Source organism: Bombina bombina, chromosome 5 (genome assembly GCF_027579735.1).
Source record: "Bombina bombina isolate aBomBom1 chromosome 5, aBomBom1.pri, whole genome shotgun sequence".
NCBI classification, from domain to species: domain Eukaryota; kingdom Metazoa; phylum Chordata; class Amphibia; order Anura; family Bombinatoridae; genus Bombina; species Bombina bombina.
Window position 1 is genome coordinate 1,161,850,750 of NC_069503.1, and position 22,500 is coordinate 1,161,873,249.

The 22,500-nt window shown below is 41.0% G+C and overlaps 1 protein-coding gene across 1 annotated transcript in view; it reads left to right on the top strand.

Moving 5' to 3' along the window:
* Positions 1–22,500, top strand: part of LOC128661226 (uncharacterized) — a 42,407-nt gene that overhangs the window by 19,566 nt on the left and 341 nt on the right. Inside the window, exons 4-5 of the mRNA XM_053715502.1 lie at positions 13,959–14,102; positions 21,907–22,500. The exon at positions 21,907–22,500 is cut by the window's right edge and continues 341 nt beyond it. Of these exons, the coding sequence (XP_053571477.1) occupies positions 13,959–14,102; positions 21,907–22,473 (711 nt within the window). The 3' untranslated portion in view covers positions 22,474–22,500. The remainder of the gene's footprint in view (positions 1–13,958; positions 14,103–21,906) is intronic.

Genomic DNA, 22,500 nt, shown 5'->3' on the forward strand with positions numbered 1-22,500 from the left:
AGATCCTCAGAAAAAATACATATAATGTACTATAGATCCTCAGAGAAATACATATAATGTACTATAGATCCTCAGAGAAATACATATAATGTACTATAGATCCTCAGAGATATACATATAATGTACTATAGATCCTCAGAGAAATACATATAATGTACTATAGATCCTCAGAGAAATAAATATAATGTATTATAGATCCTCAGAGAAATACATATAATGTACTATAGATCCTCAGAGAAATACATATAATGTACTATAGATCCTCAGAGAAATACATAATGTACTATAGATCCTCAGAGAATTACATATATGTACTATAGATCCTCAGAGAATAATATAATGTACTATAGATCCTCAGAGAAATACATATAATCCTCAGAGAAATACATATAATGTACTATAGATCCTCAGAGAAATACATATAATGTACTATAGATCCTCAGAGAAATACATATAATGTACTATAGATCCTCAGAGAAATAAATATAATGTACTATAGATCCTCAGAGAAATACATATCATGTACTACTAGATCCTCAGAGAAATACATTATATGTACTATAGATCCTCAGAGAAATACATATAGATCCTCAGAGAAATACATATAATGTACTATAGATCCTCAGAGAAATACATATAATGTACTATAGATCCTCAGAGAAATACATATAATGTACTAAGATCCTCAGAGACAATACTATATAATGACTATAGATCCTCAGCGAAATACATATAATGTACTATAGATCCTCACGAGAAATACCTATAATTGTACTAACGATCCTCAGCGAACTACTATATACTGTACATAAAGATCCTCAGAGAAATATATATAATAGTACTATAGATCCTCAGAGAAATACATATAATGTACTATAAAATGGGGATCCTCAGAGAATATCAAATCATGTTACTAAAGATCCTCAGAGAAATACATATAATGTACTCTATAGATCCTCAGAGAAATAACATATAATGTACCTATAGATCCTCAGAGAAATACATATAATGTACTATAGATCCTCAGAGAAATACATATAACTGTTACTAAAGATCCTCAGAGAAATACATATAATGTACTAAAGATCCTCAGAGAAATACATATAATGTACTATAGATCTCAGAGAAATACATATAATGTACTATAGATCCTCAGAGAAATATCATATAATGTACTATGATCCTCAGAGAAATACATATAATGTACTATAGATCCTCAGAGAAATACATATAATGTACTATAGATCCTCAGAGAAATACATATAATGTACTATAGATCCTCAGAGAAATACATATAATGTACTATAGATCCTCAGAGAAATACATATAATGTACTATAGATCCTCAGAGAAATACATATAATGTACTATAGATCCTCAGAGAAATACATATAATGTACTATAGATCCTCAGAGAAATACATATAATGTACTATAGATCCTCAGAGAAATACATATAATGTACTATAGATCCTCAGAGAAATACATATAATGTACTATAGATCCTCAGAGAAATACATATAATGTACTATAGATCCTCAGAGAAATACATATAATGTACTATAGATCCTCAGAGAAATACATATAATGTACTATAGATCCTCAGAGAAATACATATAATGTACTATAGATCCTCAGAGAAATACATATAATGTACTATAGATCCTCAGAGAAATACATATAATGTACTATAGATCCTCAGAGAAATACATATAATGTACTATAGATCCTCAGAGAAATACATATAATGTACTATAGATCCTCAGAGAAATACATATAATGTACTATAGATCCTCAGAGAAATACATATAATGTACTATAGATCCTCAGAGAAATACATATAATGTACTATAAATCCTCAGAGAAATACATATAATGTACTATAGATCCTCAGAGAAATACATATAATGTACTATAGATCCTCAGAGAAATACATATAATGTACTATAGATCCTCAGAGAAATACATATAATGTACTATAGATCCTCAGAGAAATACATATAATGTACTATAGATCCTCAGAGAAATACATATAATGTACTAAAGATCCTCAGAGAAATACATATAATGTACTATAGATCCTCAGAGAAATACATATAATGTACTATAGATCCTCAGAGAAATACATATAATGTACTATAGATCCTCAGAGAAATACATATAATGTACTATAGATCCTCAGAGAAATACATATAATGTACTATAGATCCTCAGAGAAATACATATAATGTACTATAGATCCTCAGAGAAATACATATAATGTACTATAGATCCTCAGAGAAATACATATAATGTACTATAGATCCTCAGAGAAATACATATAATGTACTATAGATCCTCAGAGAAATACATATAATGTACTATAGATCCTCAGAGAAATACATATAATGTACTATAGATCCTCAGAGAAATACATATAATGTACTATAGATCCTCAGAGAAATACATATAATGTACTATAGATCCTCAGAGAAATACATATAATGTACTATAGATCCTCAGAGAAATACATATAATGTACTATAGATCCTCAGAGAAATACATATAATGTACTATAGATCCTCAGAGAAATACATATAATGTACTATAGATCCTCAGAGAAATACATATAATGTACTATAGATCCTCAGAGAAATACATATAATGTACTATAGATCCTCAGAGAAATACATATAATGTACTATAGATCCTCAGAGAAATACATATAATGTACTATAGATCCTCAGAGAAATACATATAATGTACTATAGATCCTCAGAGAAATACATATAATGTACTATAGATCCTCAGAGAAATACATATAATGTACTATAGATCCTCAGAGAAATACATATAATGTACTATAGATCCTCAGAGAAATACATATAATGTACTATAGATCCTCAGAGAAATACATATAATGTACTATAGATCCTCAGAGAAATACATATAATGTACTATAGATCCTCAGAGAAATACATATAATGTACTATAGATCCTCAGAGAAATACATATAATGTACTATAGATCCTCAGAAAAAATACATATAATGTACTATAGATCCTCAGAGAAATACATATAATGTACTAAAGATCCTCAGAGAAATACATATAATGTACTATAGATCCTCAGAGAAATACATATAATGTACTATAGATCCTCAGAGAAATACATATAATGTACTATAGATCCTCAGAGAAATACATATAATGTACTATAGATCCTCAGAGAAATACATATAATGTACTATAGATCCTCAGAGAAATACATATAATGTACTATAGATCCTCAGAGAAATACATATAATGTACTATAGATCCTCAGAGAAATACATATAATGTACTATAAATCCTCAGAGAAATACATATAATGTACTATAGATCCTCAGAGAAATACATATAATGTACTAAAGATCCTCAGAGAAATACATATAATGTACTATAGATCCTCAGAGAAATACATATAATGTACTATAGATCCTCAGAGAAATACATATAATGTACTATAGATCCTCAGAGAAATACATATAATGTACTATAGATCCTCAGAGAAATACATATAATGTACTATAGATCCTCAGAGAAATACATATAATGTACTATAGATCCTCAGAGAAATACATATAATGTACTATAGATCCTCAGAGAAATACATATAATGTACTATAGATCCTCAGAGAAATACATATAATGTACTATAGATCCTCAGAGAAATACATATAATGTACTATAGATCCTCAGAGAAATACATATAATGTACTATAGATCCTCAGAGAAATACATATAATGTACTATAGATCCTCAGAGAAATACATATAATGTACTATAGATCCTCAGAGAAATACATATAATGTACTATAGATCCTCAGAGAAATACATATAATGTACTATAGATCCTCAGAGAAATACATATAATGTACTATAGATCCTCAGAGAAATACATATAATGTACTATAGATCCTCAGAGAAATACATATAATGTACTATAGATCCTCAGAGAAATACATATAATGTACTATAGATCCTCAGAGAAATACATATAATGTACTATAGATCCTCAGAGAAATACATATAATGTACTATAGATCCTCAGAGAAATACATATAATGTACTATAGATCCTCAGAGAAATACATATAATGTACTATAGATCCTCAGAGAAATACATATAATGTACTATAGATCCTCAGAGAAATACATATAATGTACTATAGATCCTCAGAGAAATACATATAATGTACTATAGATCCTCAGAGAAATACATATAATGTACTATAGATCCTCAGAGAAATACATATAATGTACTATAGATCCTCAGAGAAATACATATAATGTACTATAGATCCTCAGAGAAATACATATAATGTACTATAGATCCTCAGAGAAATACATATAATCCTCAGAGAAATACATATAATGTACTATAGATCCTCAGAGAAATACATATAATGTACTATAGATCCTCAGAAAAAATACATATAATGTACTATAGATCCTCAGAGAAATACATATAATGTACTATAGATCCTCAGAGAAATACATATAATGTACTATAGATCCTCAGAGAAATACATATAATGTACTATAGATCCTCAGAGAAATACATATAATGTACTATAGATCCTCAGAGAAATACATATAATGTACTATAGATCCTCAGAGAAATAAATATAATGTACTATAGATCCTCAGAGAAATACATATAATGTACTATAGATCCTCAGAGAAATACATATAATGTACTATAGATCCTCAGAGAAATACATATAATGTACTATAGATCCTCAGAGAAATACATATAATGTACTATAGATCCTCAGAGAAATACATATAATGTACTATAGATCCTCAGAGAAATACATATAATGTACTATAGATCCTCAGAGAAATACATATAATGTACTATAGATCCTCAGAGAAATACATATAATGTACTATAGATCCTCAGAGAAATACATATAATGTACTATAGATCCTCAGAGAAATACATATAATGTACTATAGATCCTCAGAGAAATACATATAATGTACTATAGATCCTCAGAGAAATACATATAATGTACTATAGATCCTCAGAGAAATAACATATAATGTACTATAGATCCTCAGAGAAATACATATAATGTACTATAGATCCTCAGAGAAATACATATAATGTACTATAGATCCTCAGAGAAATACATATAATGTACTATAGATCCTCAGAGAAATACATATAATGTACTATAGATCCTCAGAGAAATACATATAATGTACTATAGATCCTCAGAGAAATACATATAATGTACTATAGATCCTCAGAGAAATACATATAATGTACTATAGATCCTCAGAGAAATACATATAATGTACTATAGATCCTCAGAGAAATACATATAATGTACTAAAGATCCTCAGAGAAATACATATAATGTACTATAGATCCTCAGAGAAATACATATAATGTACTATAGATCCTCAGAGAAATACATATAATGTACTATAGATCCTCAGAGAAATACATATAATGTACTATAGATCCTCAGAGAAATACATATAATGTACTATAGATCCTCAGAGAAATACATATAATGTACTATAGATCCTCAGAGAAATACATATAATGTACTATAGATCCTCAGAGAAATACATATAATGTACTATAGATCCTCAGAGAAATACATATAATGTACTATAGATCCTCAGAGAAATACATATAATGTACTATAGATCCTCAGAGAAATACATATAATGTACTATAGATCCTCAGAGAAATACATATAATGTACTATAGATCCTCAGAGAAATACATATAATGTACTATAGATCCTCAGAAAAATACATATAATGTACTATAGATCCTCAGAGAAATACATATAATGTACTATAGATCCTCAGAGAAATACATATAATGTACTATAGATCCTCAGAGAAATACATATAATGTACTATAGATCCTCAGAGAAATACATATAATGTACTATAGATCCTCAGAGAAATACATATAATGTACTATAGATCCTCAGAGAATACATATAATGTACTATAGATCCTCAGAGAAATACATATAATGTACTATAGATCCTCAGAGAAATACATATAATGTACTATAGATCCTCAGAGAAATACATATAATGTACTATAGATCCTCAGAGAAATACATATAATGTACTATAGATCCTCAGAGAAATACATATAATGTACTATAGATCCTCAGAGAAATAAATATAATGTACTATAGATCCTCAGAGAAATACATATAATGTACTATAGATCCTCAGAGAAATACATATAATGTACTATAGATCCTCAGAGAAATACATATAATGTACTATAGATCCTCAGAGAAATACATATAATGTACTATAGATCCTCAGAGAAATACATATAATGTAATATAGATCCTCAGAGAAATACATATAATGTACTATAGATCCTCAGAGAAATACATATAATGTACTATAGATCCTCAGAGAAATACATATAATGTACTATAGATCCTCAGAGAAATACATATAATGTACTATAGATCCTCAGAGAAATACATATAATGTACTATAGATCCTCAGAGAAATACATATAATGTACTATAGATCCTCAGAGAAATACATATAATGTACTATAGATCCTCAGAGAAATACATATAATGTACTATAGATCCTCAGAGAAATACATATAATGTACTATAGATCCTCAGAGAAATACATATAATGTACTATAGATCCTCAGAGAAATACATATAATGTACTATAGATCCTCAGAGAAATACATATAATGTACTATAGATCCTCAGAGAAATACATATAATGTACTATAGATCCTCAGAGAAATACATATAATGTACTATAGATCCTCAGAGAAATACATATAATGTACTATAGATCTCAGAGAAATACATATAATGTACTATAGATCCTCAGAGAAATACATATAATGTACTATAGATCCTCAGAGAAATACATATAATGTACTATAGATCCTCAGAGAAATACATATAATGTACTATAGATCCTCAGAGAAATACATATAATGTACTATAGATCCTCAGAGAAATACATATAATGTACTATAGATCCTCAGAGAAATACATATAATGTACTATAGATCCTCAGAGAAATACATATAATGTACTATAGATCCTCAGAGAAATACATATAATGTACTATAGATCCTCAGAGAAATACATATAATGTACTATAGATCCTCAGAGAAATACATATAATGTACTATAGATCCTCAGAGAAATAATATAATGTACTATAGATCCTCAGAGAAATACATATAATGTACTATAGATCCTCAGAGAAATACATATAATGTACTATAGATTCTCAGAGAAATACATATAATGTACTATAGATTCTCAGAGAAATACATATAATGTATTATAGATCCTCAGAGAAATACATATAATGTACTATAGATCCTCAGAGAAATACATATAATGTACTATAGATCCTCAGAGAAATAAATATAATGTACTATAGATCCTCAGAGAAATACATATAATGTACTATAGATCCTCAGAGAAATATATATAATGTACTATAGATCCTCAGAGAAATACAGCAAACAAATCAGGGAAAGATGATGTTCGGCCATTGCTCAGCTTTTGTCTATATTGCATCATAGACTAGTGTGAGAAAACCAATCTCGCCACTGTACATTGGAGGGCCTGTTATGGACCATTCTTTGGGCTGGAGGTACATGGGCTTAAGGATACCCAGAGACTGCATAGAAATATGGAATTTTATATGCTGGACACCCATGTACTTTCATAACTCGTCTTATGTCTATGTCACCCTGTATCCATAAATACAGGATGGGTACAGGGTGTGAGTGCCCCTTGTGGGAGCAATTGTGACTCTATAAGCCAAGTGGGCATAAAAGACTTTATAGCTAATAAGAACTGTTCCTATATTCTGGAATAAGATGTATTCTATGTATGTTTAAGATCTGATTGTGTCTCAGGAGTCTGTCTAGGTAAACTGATTGGGTTTTGTGTGATTATGTTAACTAGACTGCCCCAACATCAGATTGTCTGAGTACTTAATATGTTAATCTGTTTTACCTGTGAATAGACAATTCTTAAAGGTTTGATGCATTGTTCATATGTTTTGCTTTACTGTTTAACCAATGCCCTCTGTAACCTGAAGCCAGGGTTATATTCAACCCCCCCATCTGGGGTCAAAACCTGTATAAATACTAGGCATTCAGCCTTTAATAAAGATATTCTTTTTTAAACCTGAAATGTGGAGCTTGGTCTCATGTTTGCAGGGAAACTGATCGAGGTTGTGAAGTGCTGATTCTGTATGCAGGACATTGTTCCCTGGTATTAACCCTTGGTATCCCTGTTGGTACCGTAACAATTGGTGGCAAGCGACGGAATGAACCTTATCGCCAGAAGAGCAACTACACAAGCCAGTAACCTCAGGAAGAGGGGGATTATTACAATACTGACTAAGATGGAAAAGAGAAAAGTAAATTTTGCAGCTTTTAAAAACTTCCTGGAAACAGAAGGAGAGATTGATGGGTACCTTGCGGATTTTGAGAGGCAATGTGCACTACACAAAGGTACCCGCAGAGGACTGGGTCACGATATTATCTGGAAAATTATCTGGCCGGGCCAGAGAGGCTTTTCGGGCCATTCCAGATGAGGAAGTCAGGGATTATAATACTGTAAAAGAGGCTCTGCTCTCCAGGTATGCGGTTACACCGGAGGCATACCGGAGGCGGTTCAGAGACACTGTTAAATTAGCTGGAGATTCCTACCTTGAGTGGGCATGTAAGGTGCACCGCACAGCAGCTCACTGGATAGCGGGGTGCCAAGCCATATCTGGGGAAGAGGTGCTGCAGCTATTCCTGTTGGAACATTGCTTCGACAAGTTACCCGCAGGAGTTCGAGAGTGGGTTTGGGACCGTAAACCCTCCACCCTGCAGGAAGCGGCTCGCTTGGCAGATGAGTATACGGATGCCCGCAAACTGGACACTGCTACCACTAAGCCCCCTGCTAGAGTGGAGTACAGACCCCCAGTCACCCCAGCAGCTGCCAGTTACCAAACCCCGGCGCACCGCTATACCACACGGCCTCCGGCCACGAACTACCCTCAGAGAGCCCTGTTCAATTTGCGGTGCTACTCACAACCTATTCGGTGCTTTAGATGTAAGCAACTAGGGCACAAAAGACCAGAGTGTCCCCTAAACGCAGCAAACCAAGCGCAGTCCTGGAGAAGACCCGCCGGCGGAATCCCACGTCATCCTCAGCCTGCGGCCCGCTACGTAGAGGCGCAAGAATGCTGGAGCATCCTACATGAGGCAGACCTTGTGCAAGCTGCCCACCGGAATAACCGGGAACTGGTTAAAGTGAATGGGAAGAAGGTCAGTGGTCTACGGGATACTGGTGCTACCATGACCTTGCTTCAAAAGAACTTGGTGTCTGAGAAACAGTACACTGGAGACACTGTGGCTGTGAGGGTAGCAGGGGGCGATGTGTTCAGCCTACCTGTTGCCAGGGGTACATTTGGATTGGGGATGTGGGCGCTAGACCTGTGAATGTGGGGGTCAAGAAGGACTTACCTGCTGATGTTCTTCTTGGAAATGACTTGGCCCCCCTTGTTTCTGCCTACGCTCTATGGGTCCCGCTGATGTTAACTCTGTGACTACCCGTGCCCAGATCCGTGCAGCAGAGACTGACCCACCTGCTGCTAAGCCCCAGGACGCTGAGCTCAGTAAATCTCTATCCGCTATTGATATGTGGAGGTCCCGTTACAATGCGCTGATGAAGGAGAAGAGGAGCGCAGAGGAAAAAGCACGTTTAGAACGTGAATCTCTGCTAGACAAGCTGCACCGACAGACTGCAGAAAACACCAGCTTGAGAGTAGAACATGAAACCTTAAAGACAAACTTAATGACACTTGAGGAGAAGCTGACGCTGGCTCATAGTGAGGTGCAGCAACTCAAGGGCACCCTATGTCAGTATGAAGGGATTGTGGATACCTATAAAGAGCAGGTACAGAAAACTCGTAAAGAAGCTGATGGGATTTTGAAGGACTGTTTGGCCCTGGTCTGGGCACTGAGGAATTTGAACCCTTATTTATACGGGCAGGAATTCTCTCTCATAACGGGAATACAGATGGATTGTCCCAGCAAACTGACATGCCTACCAGGCGCTCTGGTGGTATATGGCACAGTATATACCCTGGACAGCCGAGCATGACAAACCAGAGGGAGAGGAGTTTGATGGTCCTGTCCCCCCAGCAGCAGAGGAATATACAGGGAATTGGGAGCCCAGACTCCTTTCCCCCAGCGGCAGGCTGCGTTACAAGGGGTAGGGACAGTTGGTCCTGTCCCCCAGCAACACGGCTGTTTAGCCAAAGGGGAGACGATTGGTCTCCCCCTCCAGCAGCACAGCTATGTATCCAAAGGGGAGACAGTCGGTCTCCCCCTCCAGCAACCAGGCTCCCACCAGGCTACTTCCATGGTAGTGCTGGCAACCAGGCAGAGTACAGCTGGTCTCTGCCCACCTCGCAACCCACCAATTCAGCGTACCAGTCCCCCACACAGCTGTGGTGAGGCACCTGGACATGGACAAGTTTTCCCCGTACTCAGGTGTAGTAACCATTTATTGTGGGTGGGCTGTACTACTAATTGTGTTTTATGGGTGGGTTGCTGGACTAACCAGGGCACTGACCGGCAGGAGGTCAGATACCCTGTTAGTCTGTTTGGAAAAGGGGAGAGATGTGACAAAACCAATCTCGCCACTGTACATTGGAGGGCCTGTTATGGAACATTCTTTGGGCTGGAGGTACATGGGCTTAAGGATACCCAGAGACTGCATGGAAATTATGGAATTTTATATGCTGGACACCCCATGTACTTTCATAACTCTGTCTTATGTCTATGTCACCCTGTATCCATAAATACAGGATGGGTACAGGGTGTGAGTGCCCCTTGTGGGAGCAATTGTGACTCTATAAGCCAAGTGGGCATAAAAGACTTTATAGCTAATAAGAACTGTTCCTATATTCTGGAATAAGATGTATTCTATGTATGTTTAAGATCTGATTGTGTCTCAGGAGTCTGTCTAGGTAAACTGATTGGGTTTTGTGTGATTATGTTAACTAGACTGCCCAACATCAGATTGTCTGAGTACTTAATATGTTAATCTGTTTTACCTGTGAATAGACAATTCTTAAAGGTTTGATGCATTGTTCATATGTTTGCTTTACTGTTTAACCAATGCCCTCTGTAACCTGAAGCCAGGGTTATATTCAACCCCCCCATCTGGGGTCAAAACCTGTATAAATACTAGGCATTCAGCCTTTAATAATGATATTCTTTTTTAAACCTGAAATGTGGAGCTTGGTCTCATGTTTGCAGGGAAAACTGATCGAGGTTGTGAAGTGCTGATTCTGTATGCAGGACATTGTTCCCTGGTATTAACCCTTGGTATCCTGTTGGTACCGTAACAACTAGTGTTCCTAAAATGCTTTCGCCTAGATTACGAGTTTTGTCTGTAAGGCTGTGCATTGCTAACGAGCAGTTTTCTCTCACCGCTCACTTACAGTAACGCTGGTATCATGGGTCTTCAGAAACCCGGCGTCAGCCGCAAAAAAAGTGAGCGTAGAGCAAAATTTTGCTCCACATCTCACCTCAATACCAGTGCTGCTTACGTTAGCAGTAAGCAGGTAAAACGTGCTCGTGCACGATTTCCCCATAGGAATCAATGGGGGAGAGCCGGCTGAAAAAAAACTTAACACCTGCAAAAAAGCAGAGTAAAGCTCCTAACACAGCCCCATTGATTCCTATGGGGAAAAAAAAGTTATGTCTACACCTAACATGAACCCCGAGTCTAAACACCCCTAATATTACATTTATTAACCCCTAATCTGCCGCCCCCAATGTCGCAGCCACTATATTAAATGTATTAACCCCTAAACCTAAGTCTAACCCTAACACTCCCCTAACTTAAATATAATTTAAATAAATCTAAATAAAATTCCTATCATTCACTAAATTATTCCCTATTTAAAACTAAATACTTACCTATAAAATAAACCCCTAAACTAGCTACAATATAACTAATAGTTACATTGTAGCTATCTTACGGGTTTTTTTTACTTTACAGGCTACTTTGTATTTATTTTAACTAGGTAGAATAGTTATTAAATAGTTATTAACTATTTAATAGCTACCTAGTTAAAATAAATTCAAATTTACCTGTAAAATAAATCCTAACCTAAGTTTCAATTACACCTAACACTACACTATAATTAAATTAATTACCTAAACTAAATACAATTAAATACAATTGAAAAAAATGATCTAAAGTACGAAAAAAACACTAAATTACAGAAAATAATAAAATAATTACAATTTTTTTAAACTAATTACACCTAATCTAATCCCCCTAATAAATTAAAAAAAAAACCCAAAATAATAAAAAGCCCTACCCTATACTAAATTACTAAAATTACAAATAGCCCTTAAAAGGGCCTTTTGTGGGGCATTGCCCCAAATTAATCAGCTCTTTTACCTGTAATAAAAAATACAATACCCCCCCCAACATTAAAACCCACCACCCACACACCCAACCCTACTCTAAAACCCACCCAATCCCCCCTTAATAAAACCTAACACTAACCCCTTGAAGATCACCCTACCTTGAGAAGTCTTCACCCAGCCAGGCCGAAGTCCTCAACAAAGCCGGGCGAAGTGCTCCTCCAGACGGGCAGAAGTCTTCATCTAAGCCGGCCAGAAGAGGTCCTCCAGACGGGCAGAAGTCTTCATCCAGGCGGCATCTTCTATCTTCATCCATCCGGCGCGGAGCGGGTCCATCTTCAAGACATCCGACGCGGAGCATCCTCTTCCAACGAAGTCCAACTGAAGAATGAAGGTTCCTTTAAATGACGTCATCCAAGCTGTCGTCCCTTGAATTCTGATTGGCTGATAGATAGAATTAAGGTAGAAAAAATCCTATTGGCTGACCCCTGGTCAATTCGGGCCCCTCGTGGCCCGTTAATGTCCCTCATATAGTTGGTGGGTATAGTGGGAGCGCCTTGGCCTTACCTGAGCCTTCCGTGGCCTTGTCCCAAGAATACATTGCAGCGGTTGTGTCCCTCTTCCAAATGCTGGCGTCGGCGATGTCTGGGTCTCCGGGTGGGTCCCACGTGGTCCATAGTCTGGTGATCGGTGTTGCGCAGGCTCCTCTGGTCGATTCGGCCTTCTCCGTGTCGACTTCCAGTCTTGGGTCCTCCAGCGTTGATACTTCCGGTGACGTCACTTCTGGTGATGCCACTTCAGGTTCCTCCATTCGACTCCCGGCCGTGAAGAGGAGCGCATCAACTTTGGTTCCAGGGGTTAGGATGGCTGCAAGTGCTCAGGGTGCTCGGGGGCTTAAGGCGATTGAGAAAAGGGGCAACAGAGCAGCAAGGGGGCAATTTGTGAGTTATAACAGGCCATATGAAGCGGAAGTCAGTTCAGATGATCAGGATAAGGGGGCTAATAAAACCGCTAACATGCGGTCAGGGGCTAAGGCCTCAGCAGGCAAAAATAAAGGTGCTGCGACACCTAATAAGCACAGTATGTCTAGAATGAGTGGTGATAATGTGGATTCTGGTTCCACGGGGGTGGTGATTGCCACGGATGATGGCAGCATGGATGGGATAGACTGTGCTGATATCCATAGTAGTCCGCAGTGCGCGACCGTGGTGCCGCCCGCTGCTAGGAAGGTAGTTACTAGGTCGTCTGCTAGGCAAAATTTCATAGTTTAGATATGGAATTAGCACCAACTAGAAGTCGCAAGAAGGCCCCTTCCCAGGCCCCTAAGACAGTACAATTTAGCGAGGATATTGAAGATTTTTCTGAGTAAGAGCAGAGTGTGCATGTTGGAGAGGGGTGTGGTAAGCACCTATAAGGTCCCAGAGTGCCTGAGAGGGGGGAAAAGCAGTGTGCGAGCAGGGGGAAGGGGAGAGCTGAACTCCTATCTTGCATTTTGTTTTTCAGGATAGCGACATGGCGACTACTGGTGATTCCGGAAGTGGCATGGAGAGAGGAACAGACAGCGGGCGGATTCCATGGTGTCGGAAGATGATCGCCCATCGACTTCGGGCGTGGTGGCGATACCGCCTAGGACGGGGTTGCAAACCGGTGAGTCCTCAGTTTAGGTGGGGTTCAGGGGTTTCATGTCATCCTTGGATGATTCTAGGTCAGAGAATGACAAAGATTTGGGTTTAAATGCTAAGGGTCATAAGCGAATGTACAAAATGCTCAGCTTGTTGACAGAGGAAAGAAAGTCTGCTAGGAAAGGGTTGCAAAGATCTTTAGAATCTGTTACCTCTGAGAAGTCTGATAGGGCATCCCAAACCAGATCCAGAGTCAGTGAGGTACGTGGACCTGCCAACCGTAAGGTGGCACTCCACGGCGATACACGATCTTGGTCATCTTATGATTTGCACGAACATCTTAAAACTAAGACGGTTTGTCGCATTCAGGAGGGGAAGTATGTAAACATCTTTGAGCTCTCTGTGGAAGCCTTAAGGCAGAAGGAGAGAGCCGAAGATGGGACCGGGCCAAAGAAATACCAGTGCCCTGACACGTTCTATGAGTGGCGACGTTGTTTCAGGATTTATGCTTCTTGTTTTTTAGAAAAGTGGCCAAATCAGTGTTTATCCATATTGAAATATATGGAGAATATGGAAATCATTGCGTAAAATTATTGTGATGGAGCCTGGCGGGATTATGAAGAGGAATTACACAAGAAGATGGTAGGTAACCCTCTTCTTGACTTCGGATGTGTGGAGATGCAGCTTTGGGCCCGGCTTGCATTGGGCTGTTGCCGAGGTGACGGGGGAAGATAGATTTGCTCAATATCTGGATGATTTTCTATTGGTGGACAGACAGGGTTTCAGGGAATGTGAGTTACTTCTGCACACCATGAGACTATTAATGACAAAACGGAGGGCCCTTGTACAAGTCTTACATTCTTAGGGATAGAAATTGACTCTTTAGCCGAGGAATGCAGACTTCTGGCGGATAAAGTCCGGAAGATGCTGGAGGAAGTGAGAAGACTTGCTTCGGCGGGTTTTTGCACGTTAAAAGAGCTGCAATCCCTGTTGGGTCTGCTCAACTTTGCAGGTCGAGTCATTCCTATGGGAAGAATTTTTCTAAAAAGGATGGAGCGCCTGTTGCCTGGGGTCACCTCCCCTAAGGCAAGAATAAAGGTTACCAAAGACATAAAGGATGATCTCCAGGTTTTAGATCAGTTCCTTAGGGATTTCAATGGGATTTGCATTTGGAGAAAACCTCAGACGTCCGCGCAGTCCATTCACCTTTTTCAGGATGCTGCGGGGGCTTTCGGCTATGGGGCTTACCTAGTTGGTAGGTGGAGCGCTGAGCCTTGGCCGGTCGAATGGACCATTAAGGGGCTTACCAGGTACATGTGCCTCCTGGAGCTTTTCCCCATTCTGGTGGCGTTGGAGATCTGGGGTGAACTTAAAACAGTTCCATTGTTTTTTGGACAGACAATATGAGTGTGGTCTTTGCCATAAATGGACTTTCATCTTCATCCCCAGCAGTGGTTAGATATCTTAGGATTCTGGTCTTGGGGTGCCTTAAGCGGAACATTGAGTTTCAGGCTAGGCATGTCCATGGGGTTGCTAATATTATAGCTGATGCGCTTTCTCGTTTCCAATGGGAAAACGCTGCAACTCATGGTGTTCCCTGTCCTCCTTTCCTTTGGCAGTGTCTGGGTTTTTCCCTGTTGTGTTTGCCATGTGCTGCTGGCAGCCATTTTACTCACTTCTCTTCCTGACTTGGTGCATTGTTGGGGATGCTGCTCACTTCCTGCACTTCCTTTTATGGCCAGACTGTTGTGCATCATCCATGTGAGACAGGATGCAGTCTCAGAATTGTGATGTCATCATTTATTATTTAAAGCGCCTCTGTTCAGTATGCTTTGCCTTTGAGTTGTCTGAGACCTGTTTGTGAGAGTTCCTGTGTATTACCTGGCTGCCTGACGTCCTTCCTGGTTCCTGATCCCTGGCTTGTTCCTGACTCTGCTGTTTTCCTTGTTCCTGATTCCGGCTCGTCTGACTATTCGCTTTGGCTCCTGACTCAGCTCGTCTGAATATTAGCTCTGGTTTTGACTACTGGCTTGTTATTTGACTTGTGGACATTTTATAATTTTTTGCTATTAATAAAGGTCTGATTATTTTTGCACTTCTCGTCTCAGTCTGATTCCTGGCACCCTGACATTACGCAAAGGCCATGAATCCTGATGCTGCTAATTATCCACCTTTACCTGCCATCATTTCCAGGATGGATGTACAGGATCACCGCTTGGATCAATTTGCACTAGCCCTGCAAACCCTGCTTACTCGCACTGCACATTTGGACCAAAGTGTCCCGCATGTTATGGCTGCTCCTGTTTCCGCTGCTGCACCTTTGCCTACCAGGAGCATGTCTGCACCTCTACCTCAGCGATATGGAGGTGATCCTATTCAGTGCAGAGGGTTTTTGAACCAGGTGGGCATTTACTTTGAGATGTTACCTCAAGCGTTTTCCTCTGACAGAGCTAAGGTGGGATTTCTCATCTCGTTACTCTCTGACACAGCTCTTGCCTGGGCTAATCCCTTGTGGGAGACTAATAAACCTGTGATTTCAAATTACCCTGAATTTGTGGCCTCCTTTCGAAGGGTATTTGATGTTCCGGCTTGCTCCTCCTCTGCTGCTAAACTACTCATGTCCATTCAGCAAGGTACAAGATCTGTTGCTTAGTATGCTATTGAGTTCCGTATGCTTGCCGCAGAGGTAGGTTGGAACAATGAAGCCCTTGTTGCCGCCTTCTTTCATGGGCTCTCTGATGCGATTAAAGACGAAGTTGCTGCCAGAGATTTACCAGAGGATCTCGAGGCATTGGTGTCTTTTTTGATCCTAATTGACATCAGACTCAGAGAGAGGCCCTCTTTCAAGGAGCACTTGCGGAAGCCTCCTTTTCCGTTGTCTCCTACGTGTTCGTTCCCACCCATGCCTCCCTCTCCTCCCATGCCTCCTGGTCCCGAGTCACCAGGTACTGCTGAGCCGATGCAGTTGGGATTCACGCGTCTCTCCGCGGCGGAGAGGGCCTTTAGGAGGAGGGAGGGGCTCTCCTCTAATGTGGGTTACAGGGCCACCTTTTGAAGTCTTGTCCTACACGGCCGGGAAATGCTCACCCCTAAGGTCCTGTCGGGGGTAGACCTTGGGTGGTTTATTCTTGTCCCCGGAACCACTAAAGGAGAAAACTTTGGTCACGGTTGTCCTTTCCTAGGTGGACTCCTCCATAGTCACTCAGGCTCTTGTTGACTCCGGTGCTGCTAGCTATTTCATTGACAGTGCTTTTGTATCAAAGCACTCCATTCCTGTTTTGCTCGGTCCGTTCCGCTTGCTATTGAGGCCATTGATGGCAGGCCCCTTCAGCCCGCACTCGTTATTCATGAAACTGCGCCATTGTCCATGGCTGTTGGGGCTCTCCATTTTTAAACCCTCCAGTTCCAGGTGATAAACTCTCCGCATTTTCCAGTTGTTCTGGGTTATCCCTGGCTCCAAAAGCACAATCCCAGTCTCGACTGGCGCAGGTCCGAAATTTTGTTGTGGTCCCCGCAATGTATTTCCACTTGTCTTCGGAAACCAGTTAAAGTCTTGTGCACTTCTTTGGTATCTCAATTGCCAGAGGAGTACTGAGAGTTCCGAGACGTGTTTGACAAGGTGCATGCCGGTACGTTGCCTCCTCACCGGTCTTACGATTGTGCCATAGACCTGCAACCCAGAGCCATTCCTCCTCGGGGCCGGGTGTACCCTCTGTCTGTTGCAGAGAATTGTGCTATGGAGGAGTATGTTGCTGATGCTCTGTCGTGGTGGATCATCCGCAAATCCTGCTCTCCTGCAAGGGCTGGCTTCATCTTTATGAAGAAAAAGGGTGGCGAGTTAAGATCATGTATCGATTATAGGGGTCTTAATCGTCTTACCATTAAGAATGCTTACACTATTCCGCTCATTATGGAACTCTTTGATCGCCTCAAGGGAGCTACGGTCTTTTCTAAACTTGATTTGAGAGGAGCGTACAATCTCGTTAGGATTAAGGAGGGTCACGAATGGAAAACAGCATTTAACACCAGGAGCGGGCATTATGAGTATCTTGTAATGCCCTTTGGCCTATGTAATGCTCCTGCTGTTTCTCAGGAATTTATTAATGATGTCCTACGAGATATGTTGCAACAGTGTGTTGTGGTGTACTTAGACGACATCCTCATACACTCACCCACACTTGAGGCTCATCGTTCTGATGTTACACGGGTTCTTCAGAGACTACGTGAGAACGGCCTGTTTTGTAAACTTGAGAAATGTGAGTTCCATCAGACTCAAGTAACCTTCCTAGGTTATGTTATCTCCGTTGCAGGGTTCTCCATGGATCCTGACAAGTTATCTGCATTTCTGCAGTGGCCTCGCCCAGTTGGTCTATTCAACGTTTTTTGGGGTTCGCCAATTACTATAGAAAGTTTATTAAAAACTTTTCTTCCTTGGTCAAACCTATCACAGACATGACCCCTAAAGAGAATGATCCACTCCATTGGTCACCAACTGCCATTGAGGCCTTTGATAGTCTTAAGACTGCCTTTGCTGCCGCTCCAGTTCTGGCTCATCCTAACCCTGTCCTGCCTTTCGTTCTTGAGGTCGATGCGTCTGAGACTGGAGTAGGTGCCCTCTTGTCTCAACGTCCTACGCCTGATGGTTCCTTGCATCTGTGTGGTTTCTTCTCTAAGAAATTGTCTCCAGCGGAGTGCAATTATGAAATTGGCGACAGGGAATTACTGGCCATAATTTTGGCACTCAAGGAATGGAGGCATCTTCTCAAGGGTACTAGCGTGCCAGTGCTCATTCTTACTGACCACAAGAATTTAACTTATCTATCTGAAGCAAAACATTTGTCGCCCCGACAGGCCAGATGGGCGCTATTTTTGTCTCAATTTAATTATGTGGCCTCCTACTTGCCTGGTAGTAAGAATGTTAGGGCTGATGCCCTCTCTCGACAATTTTTGCCTCTCTCCAAGGAGGAGTCTGTTACTACTCCTGTTATACCTCCTGACCATATTTTGGCTACCATACGTACTAATTTGACTTCTCCCTTTGGGGAGGTGATCCTGGCTGCACAAACCAATGCACCGCCTGAGAAACCTAGTGGTAAGTGTTTTGTTCCTGAGAATCTTTGAACTAAACTTTTGCACACTTACCACTATCCTAAAGCCGCAGGTCACCCAGGCAAGAACCAAATGATTTGGTCTGTCACTCGACAATTCTGGTGGCCAGGTCTTCGTTCTGATGTCGCTGCGTATTTTGCCTCCTGCTCAGTTTGTGCACAGAATAAGACTCCTCGACGTCTTCCTGTGGGTCTTCTTCAACCTATTGCTAATGGTGAGCGTCCTTGGACACATCTTTCCATGGACTTCATTGTCGAGCTCCCTGTTTCCAATGGCAATACTGTTGTCCTTATGGTGGTTGACCGTTTTTCTAAAATGTCACATTGCATTCCCTTGATGAAGTTGCCTACCGCTCAGGAGCTTGCTTCAATTTTTGCCCGGGAGGTCTTCCGTTTACATGGGTTACCCAAGGAGATAGTGTCGGACCGGGGTAGCCAGATTTTGGCGTTCCTTTTGTGCTCAAATGGGGATCCAGCTTTCCTTCTCCTCAGCATATCACCCTCAATCCAATGGGGCTGCGGAACAGTCTAATCAAGCTCTGGAACAGTTCCTCCGTTGCTATGTCTCAGATCACCACAATAATTGGTCTGAACTGTTACCTTGGGCAGAGTTTGCTCGTAATAGTGCTATTAATGCTTCCTCCAAGTTATCCCTGTTCATGGCGAATTATGGGTTTCAACCATCCTTGTTGCCCGATTCATTCATGTCTCAGGGTATTCCGGCTTTAGAGGAGCATCTCCGGCAACTCCGTTCCACGTGGGTGCAGATTCAGGATTGCCTTCATCGTTCTATGCAGCGCCAAAAGTTCCAGGCTGATCGTAGTCGTCTGCCCACACCTTCCTACCAGGTTGGTGAAAGAGTTTGGCTGTCCTCCCGCAACTTGAACCTTCGTGTGCCTTCCAATAAATTGGCTCCCCGTTATGTTGGTCCTTTTCGAATACTCCGACGGGTTAATCCTGTGGCCTACGTTCTTGACCTTCCTCCTGCTATGCGCATCTCCAATGTTTTTCATGTCTCTCTCTTGAAACCATTTGTTTGTAATCGGTTTACCACTGTTTTGCCTCGTCCCCGTCCTACTTTTGTTGACAACCATGAGGAGTATGAGGTCAGCAGCATTATTGACTCTCGTATGTCCAGGGGCCGTGTACAGTATTTGGTTCACTGGAGGGGCTACGGTCCGGAGGAGCGTTCTTGGGTTCCCTCCACTGATGTTCATGCTCCCGCCCTCCTCCGTGCCTTCCATGCCCGTTTCCCCAATAAGCCTTTTGTCCTCCCGCGGGGGAGGGGTCGTTGAGGGGAGGGTACTGTCAGGGTTTTTCCCTGTTTTGTTTGCCATGTGCTGCTGTCAGCCATTTTACTCACCTCTCTTCCTGACTTGGTGCATTGTGGGGGATGCTGCTCACTTCCTGCACTTCCTTTTATGGCCAGACTGTTGTGCATCATCCATGTGAGACAGGATGCAGTCTCCGAATTGTGATGTCATCATTTATTATTTAAAGGGCCTCTGTTCAGTATGCTTTGCCTTTGCATTGTCTGAGACCTGTTTGTGAGAGTTCCTGTGTATTACCTGGCTGTCTGACGTCCTTCCTGGTTCCTGATCCCTGGCTTGTTCCTGACTCTGCTGTTCTCCTTGTTCCTGATTCCGGCTCGTCTGACTATTCGCTTTGGCTCCCGACTCGGCTCGTCTGACTATTAGCTCTGGTTTTGACTCCTGGCTTGTTATTTGACTTGTGGACATTTTATAATTTTTTTCTATTAATAAAGGTGTGATTATTTTTGCACTTCTCGTCTCGTCTGATTCCTGTTACCCTGACAGGCAGGTGGCACTGGATGGCAGTCTCTGATTCCATTACTGAAGGCGTCCCTGGCATCTTCCACTTGGAAGTCTGATGTGAGGTATTGGGAAGAATGGGTATTCTTCTGCAATGTTCAGGGATTTCCTTCCTGGCAGGTGAGCAAGATTGGTTGTTAGAACTAAGCAAGTAAAAAAGGGAGCGGTGACTGCACAGTTAGCAGCGGTATCCTTTTTCTGTAAATTGTTCACGCTGACGGACTCCTCCAAGACATTTTTGGTTTGCCAAATTCTTCGGGGCTGGGGGAGGTCGGAAGTGCGGCGACCTGACATTCGGGAACCCATAACTGCTGATCGGTTACTCCTTTTGCTTCAGGTTCTACCTGACGTCTGTTCCTGTTTTCCGCGGCATTCGTCATGGCGTTTCATGGTGCCCTGCGAATGGGGGAGTTGGTACCGCAGTCTAAGATGGTGAAAGTGGGAGGCGTGCTGACCGAACAGGTTAGTTTCACTGATAATGGGGTATTGCTATTCATTCCTAGATCCAAAGTGGATCAAGAATGTAGGAGGGCTTGGCTGTCGCTCCCTGTGCATCAGGTGTGCGTCCAGTGGGTTCAAAGAGGTTTTTAATTCACCAGGATGGTACCCCTCTTACGAGATTCCAGTTCCGCAGGGTCTTGGGATGGGCTGCAGAAAAAGCGGGTTTAAATCCCAATACCATAGCTCCTCACTCATTTAGGGTTGGGGCTGCTACGACGGCGGCTTTAGGTTGGTCTGCAGACTGTATAATGGCATTGGGGAGGTGGAAATCTAGGCAATACCAATTATATGTGAGACCCCTTTTATCCCACTGCTAAGAATTACGGTGTGTTGATGTTGTGATGTTTTGACTGTTGTGGTATGAACCTAACACTTGTTTCTGTTACAGGGCCTAGCAGTGGTTCACTTGGTGCCTGGATTGTGGGGCACTTGTTTGTGCACTGGGCAGCTATCCGAGTTTCTAATCGACCTGGAGGACAGCAACTGGGGTTCTCGTCATCTAGGGTGGCTAGGAAGGAGAGGCCTTTGCTGGGCAGATCTGCCTGGATTACTGCAAGACGCCATGAAACGTTGGGAGAAACCCCACGTTTTGATCATCCACTTAGGTGGAAACGATCTTGGCTCAATTCCTGGATGGGATTTGAGTGCAGTGATCCAGTCGGACTTGTGCACCTTCAAAGCTTGGATGCCTGGTGTGAGAATGGGATGGTCAAACATTATTCCTAGGTTGACATGGCGTCATATGGCCAGCCATAGGACTGCGTTTCAGGTCAGGAAGAAGCTAAATAGAGACGTAAGGAAATTGATGTTTGAGCTGAGGGGCTTTGTTGTGGAGCACAAAACCATTGCGGAAGCTGACCGGAGCCTCTACCGAGGCGACGGGGTACATCTTTCGAACCATGGCATGGACCTGTTTATTGAAGACCTAAGACAGTCCCTACTCCTATTTGTGTGAGTTTGGGTGGCGGGCGAGAGTGGCCCT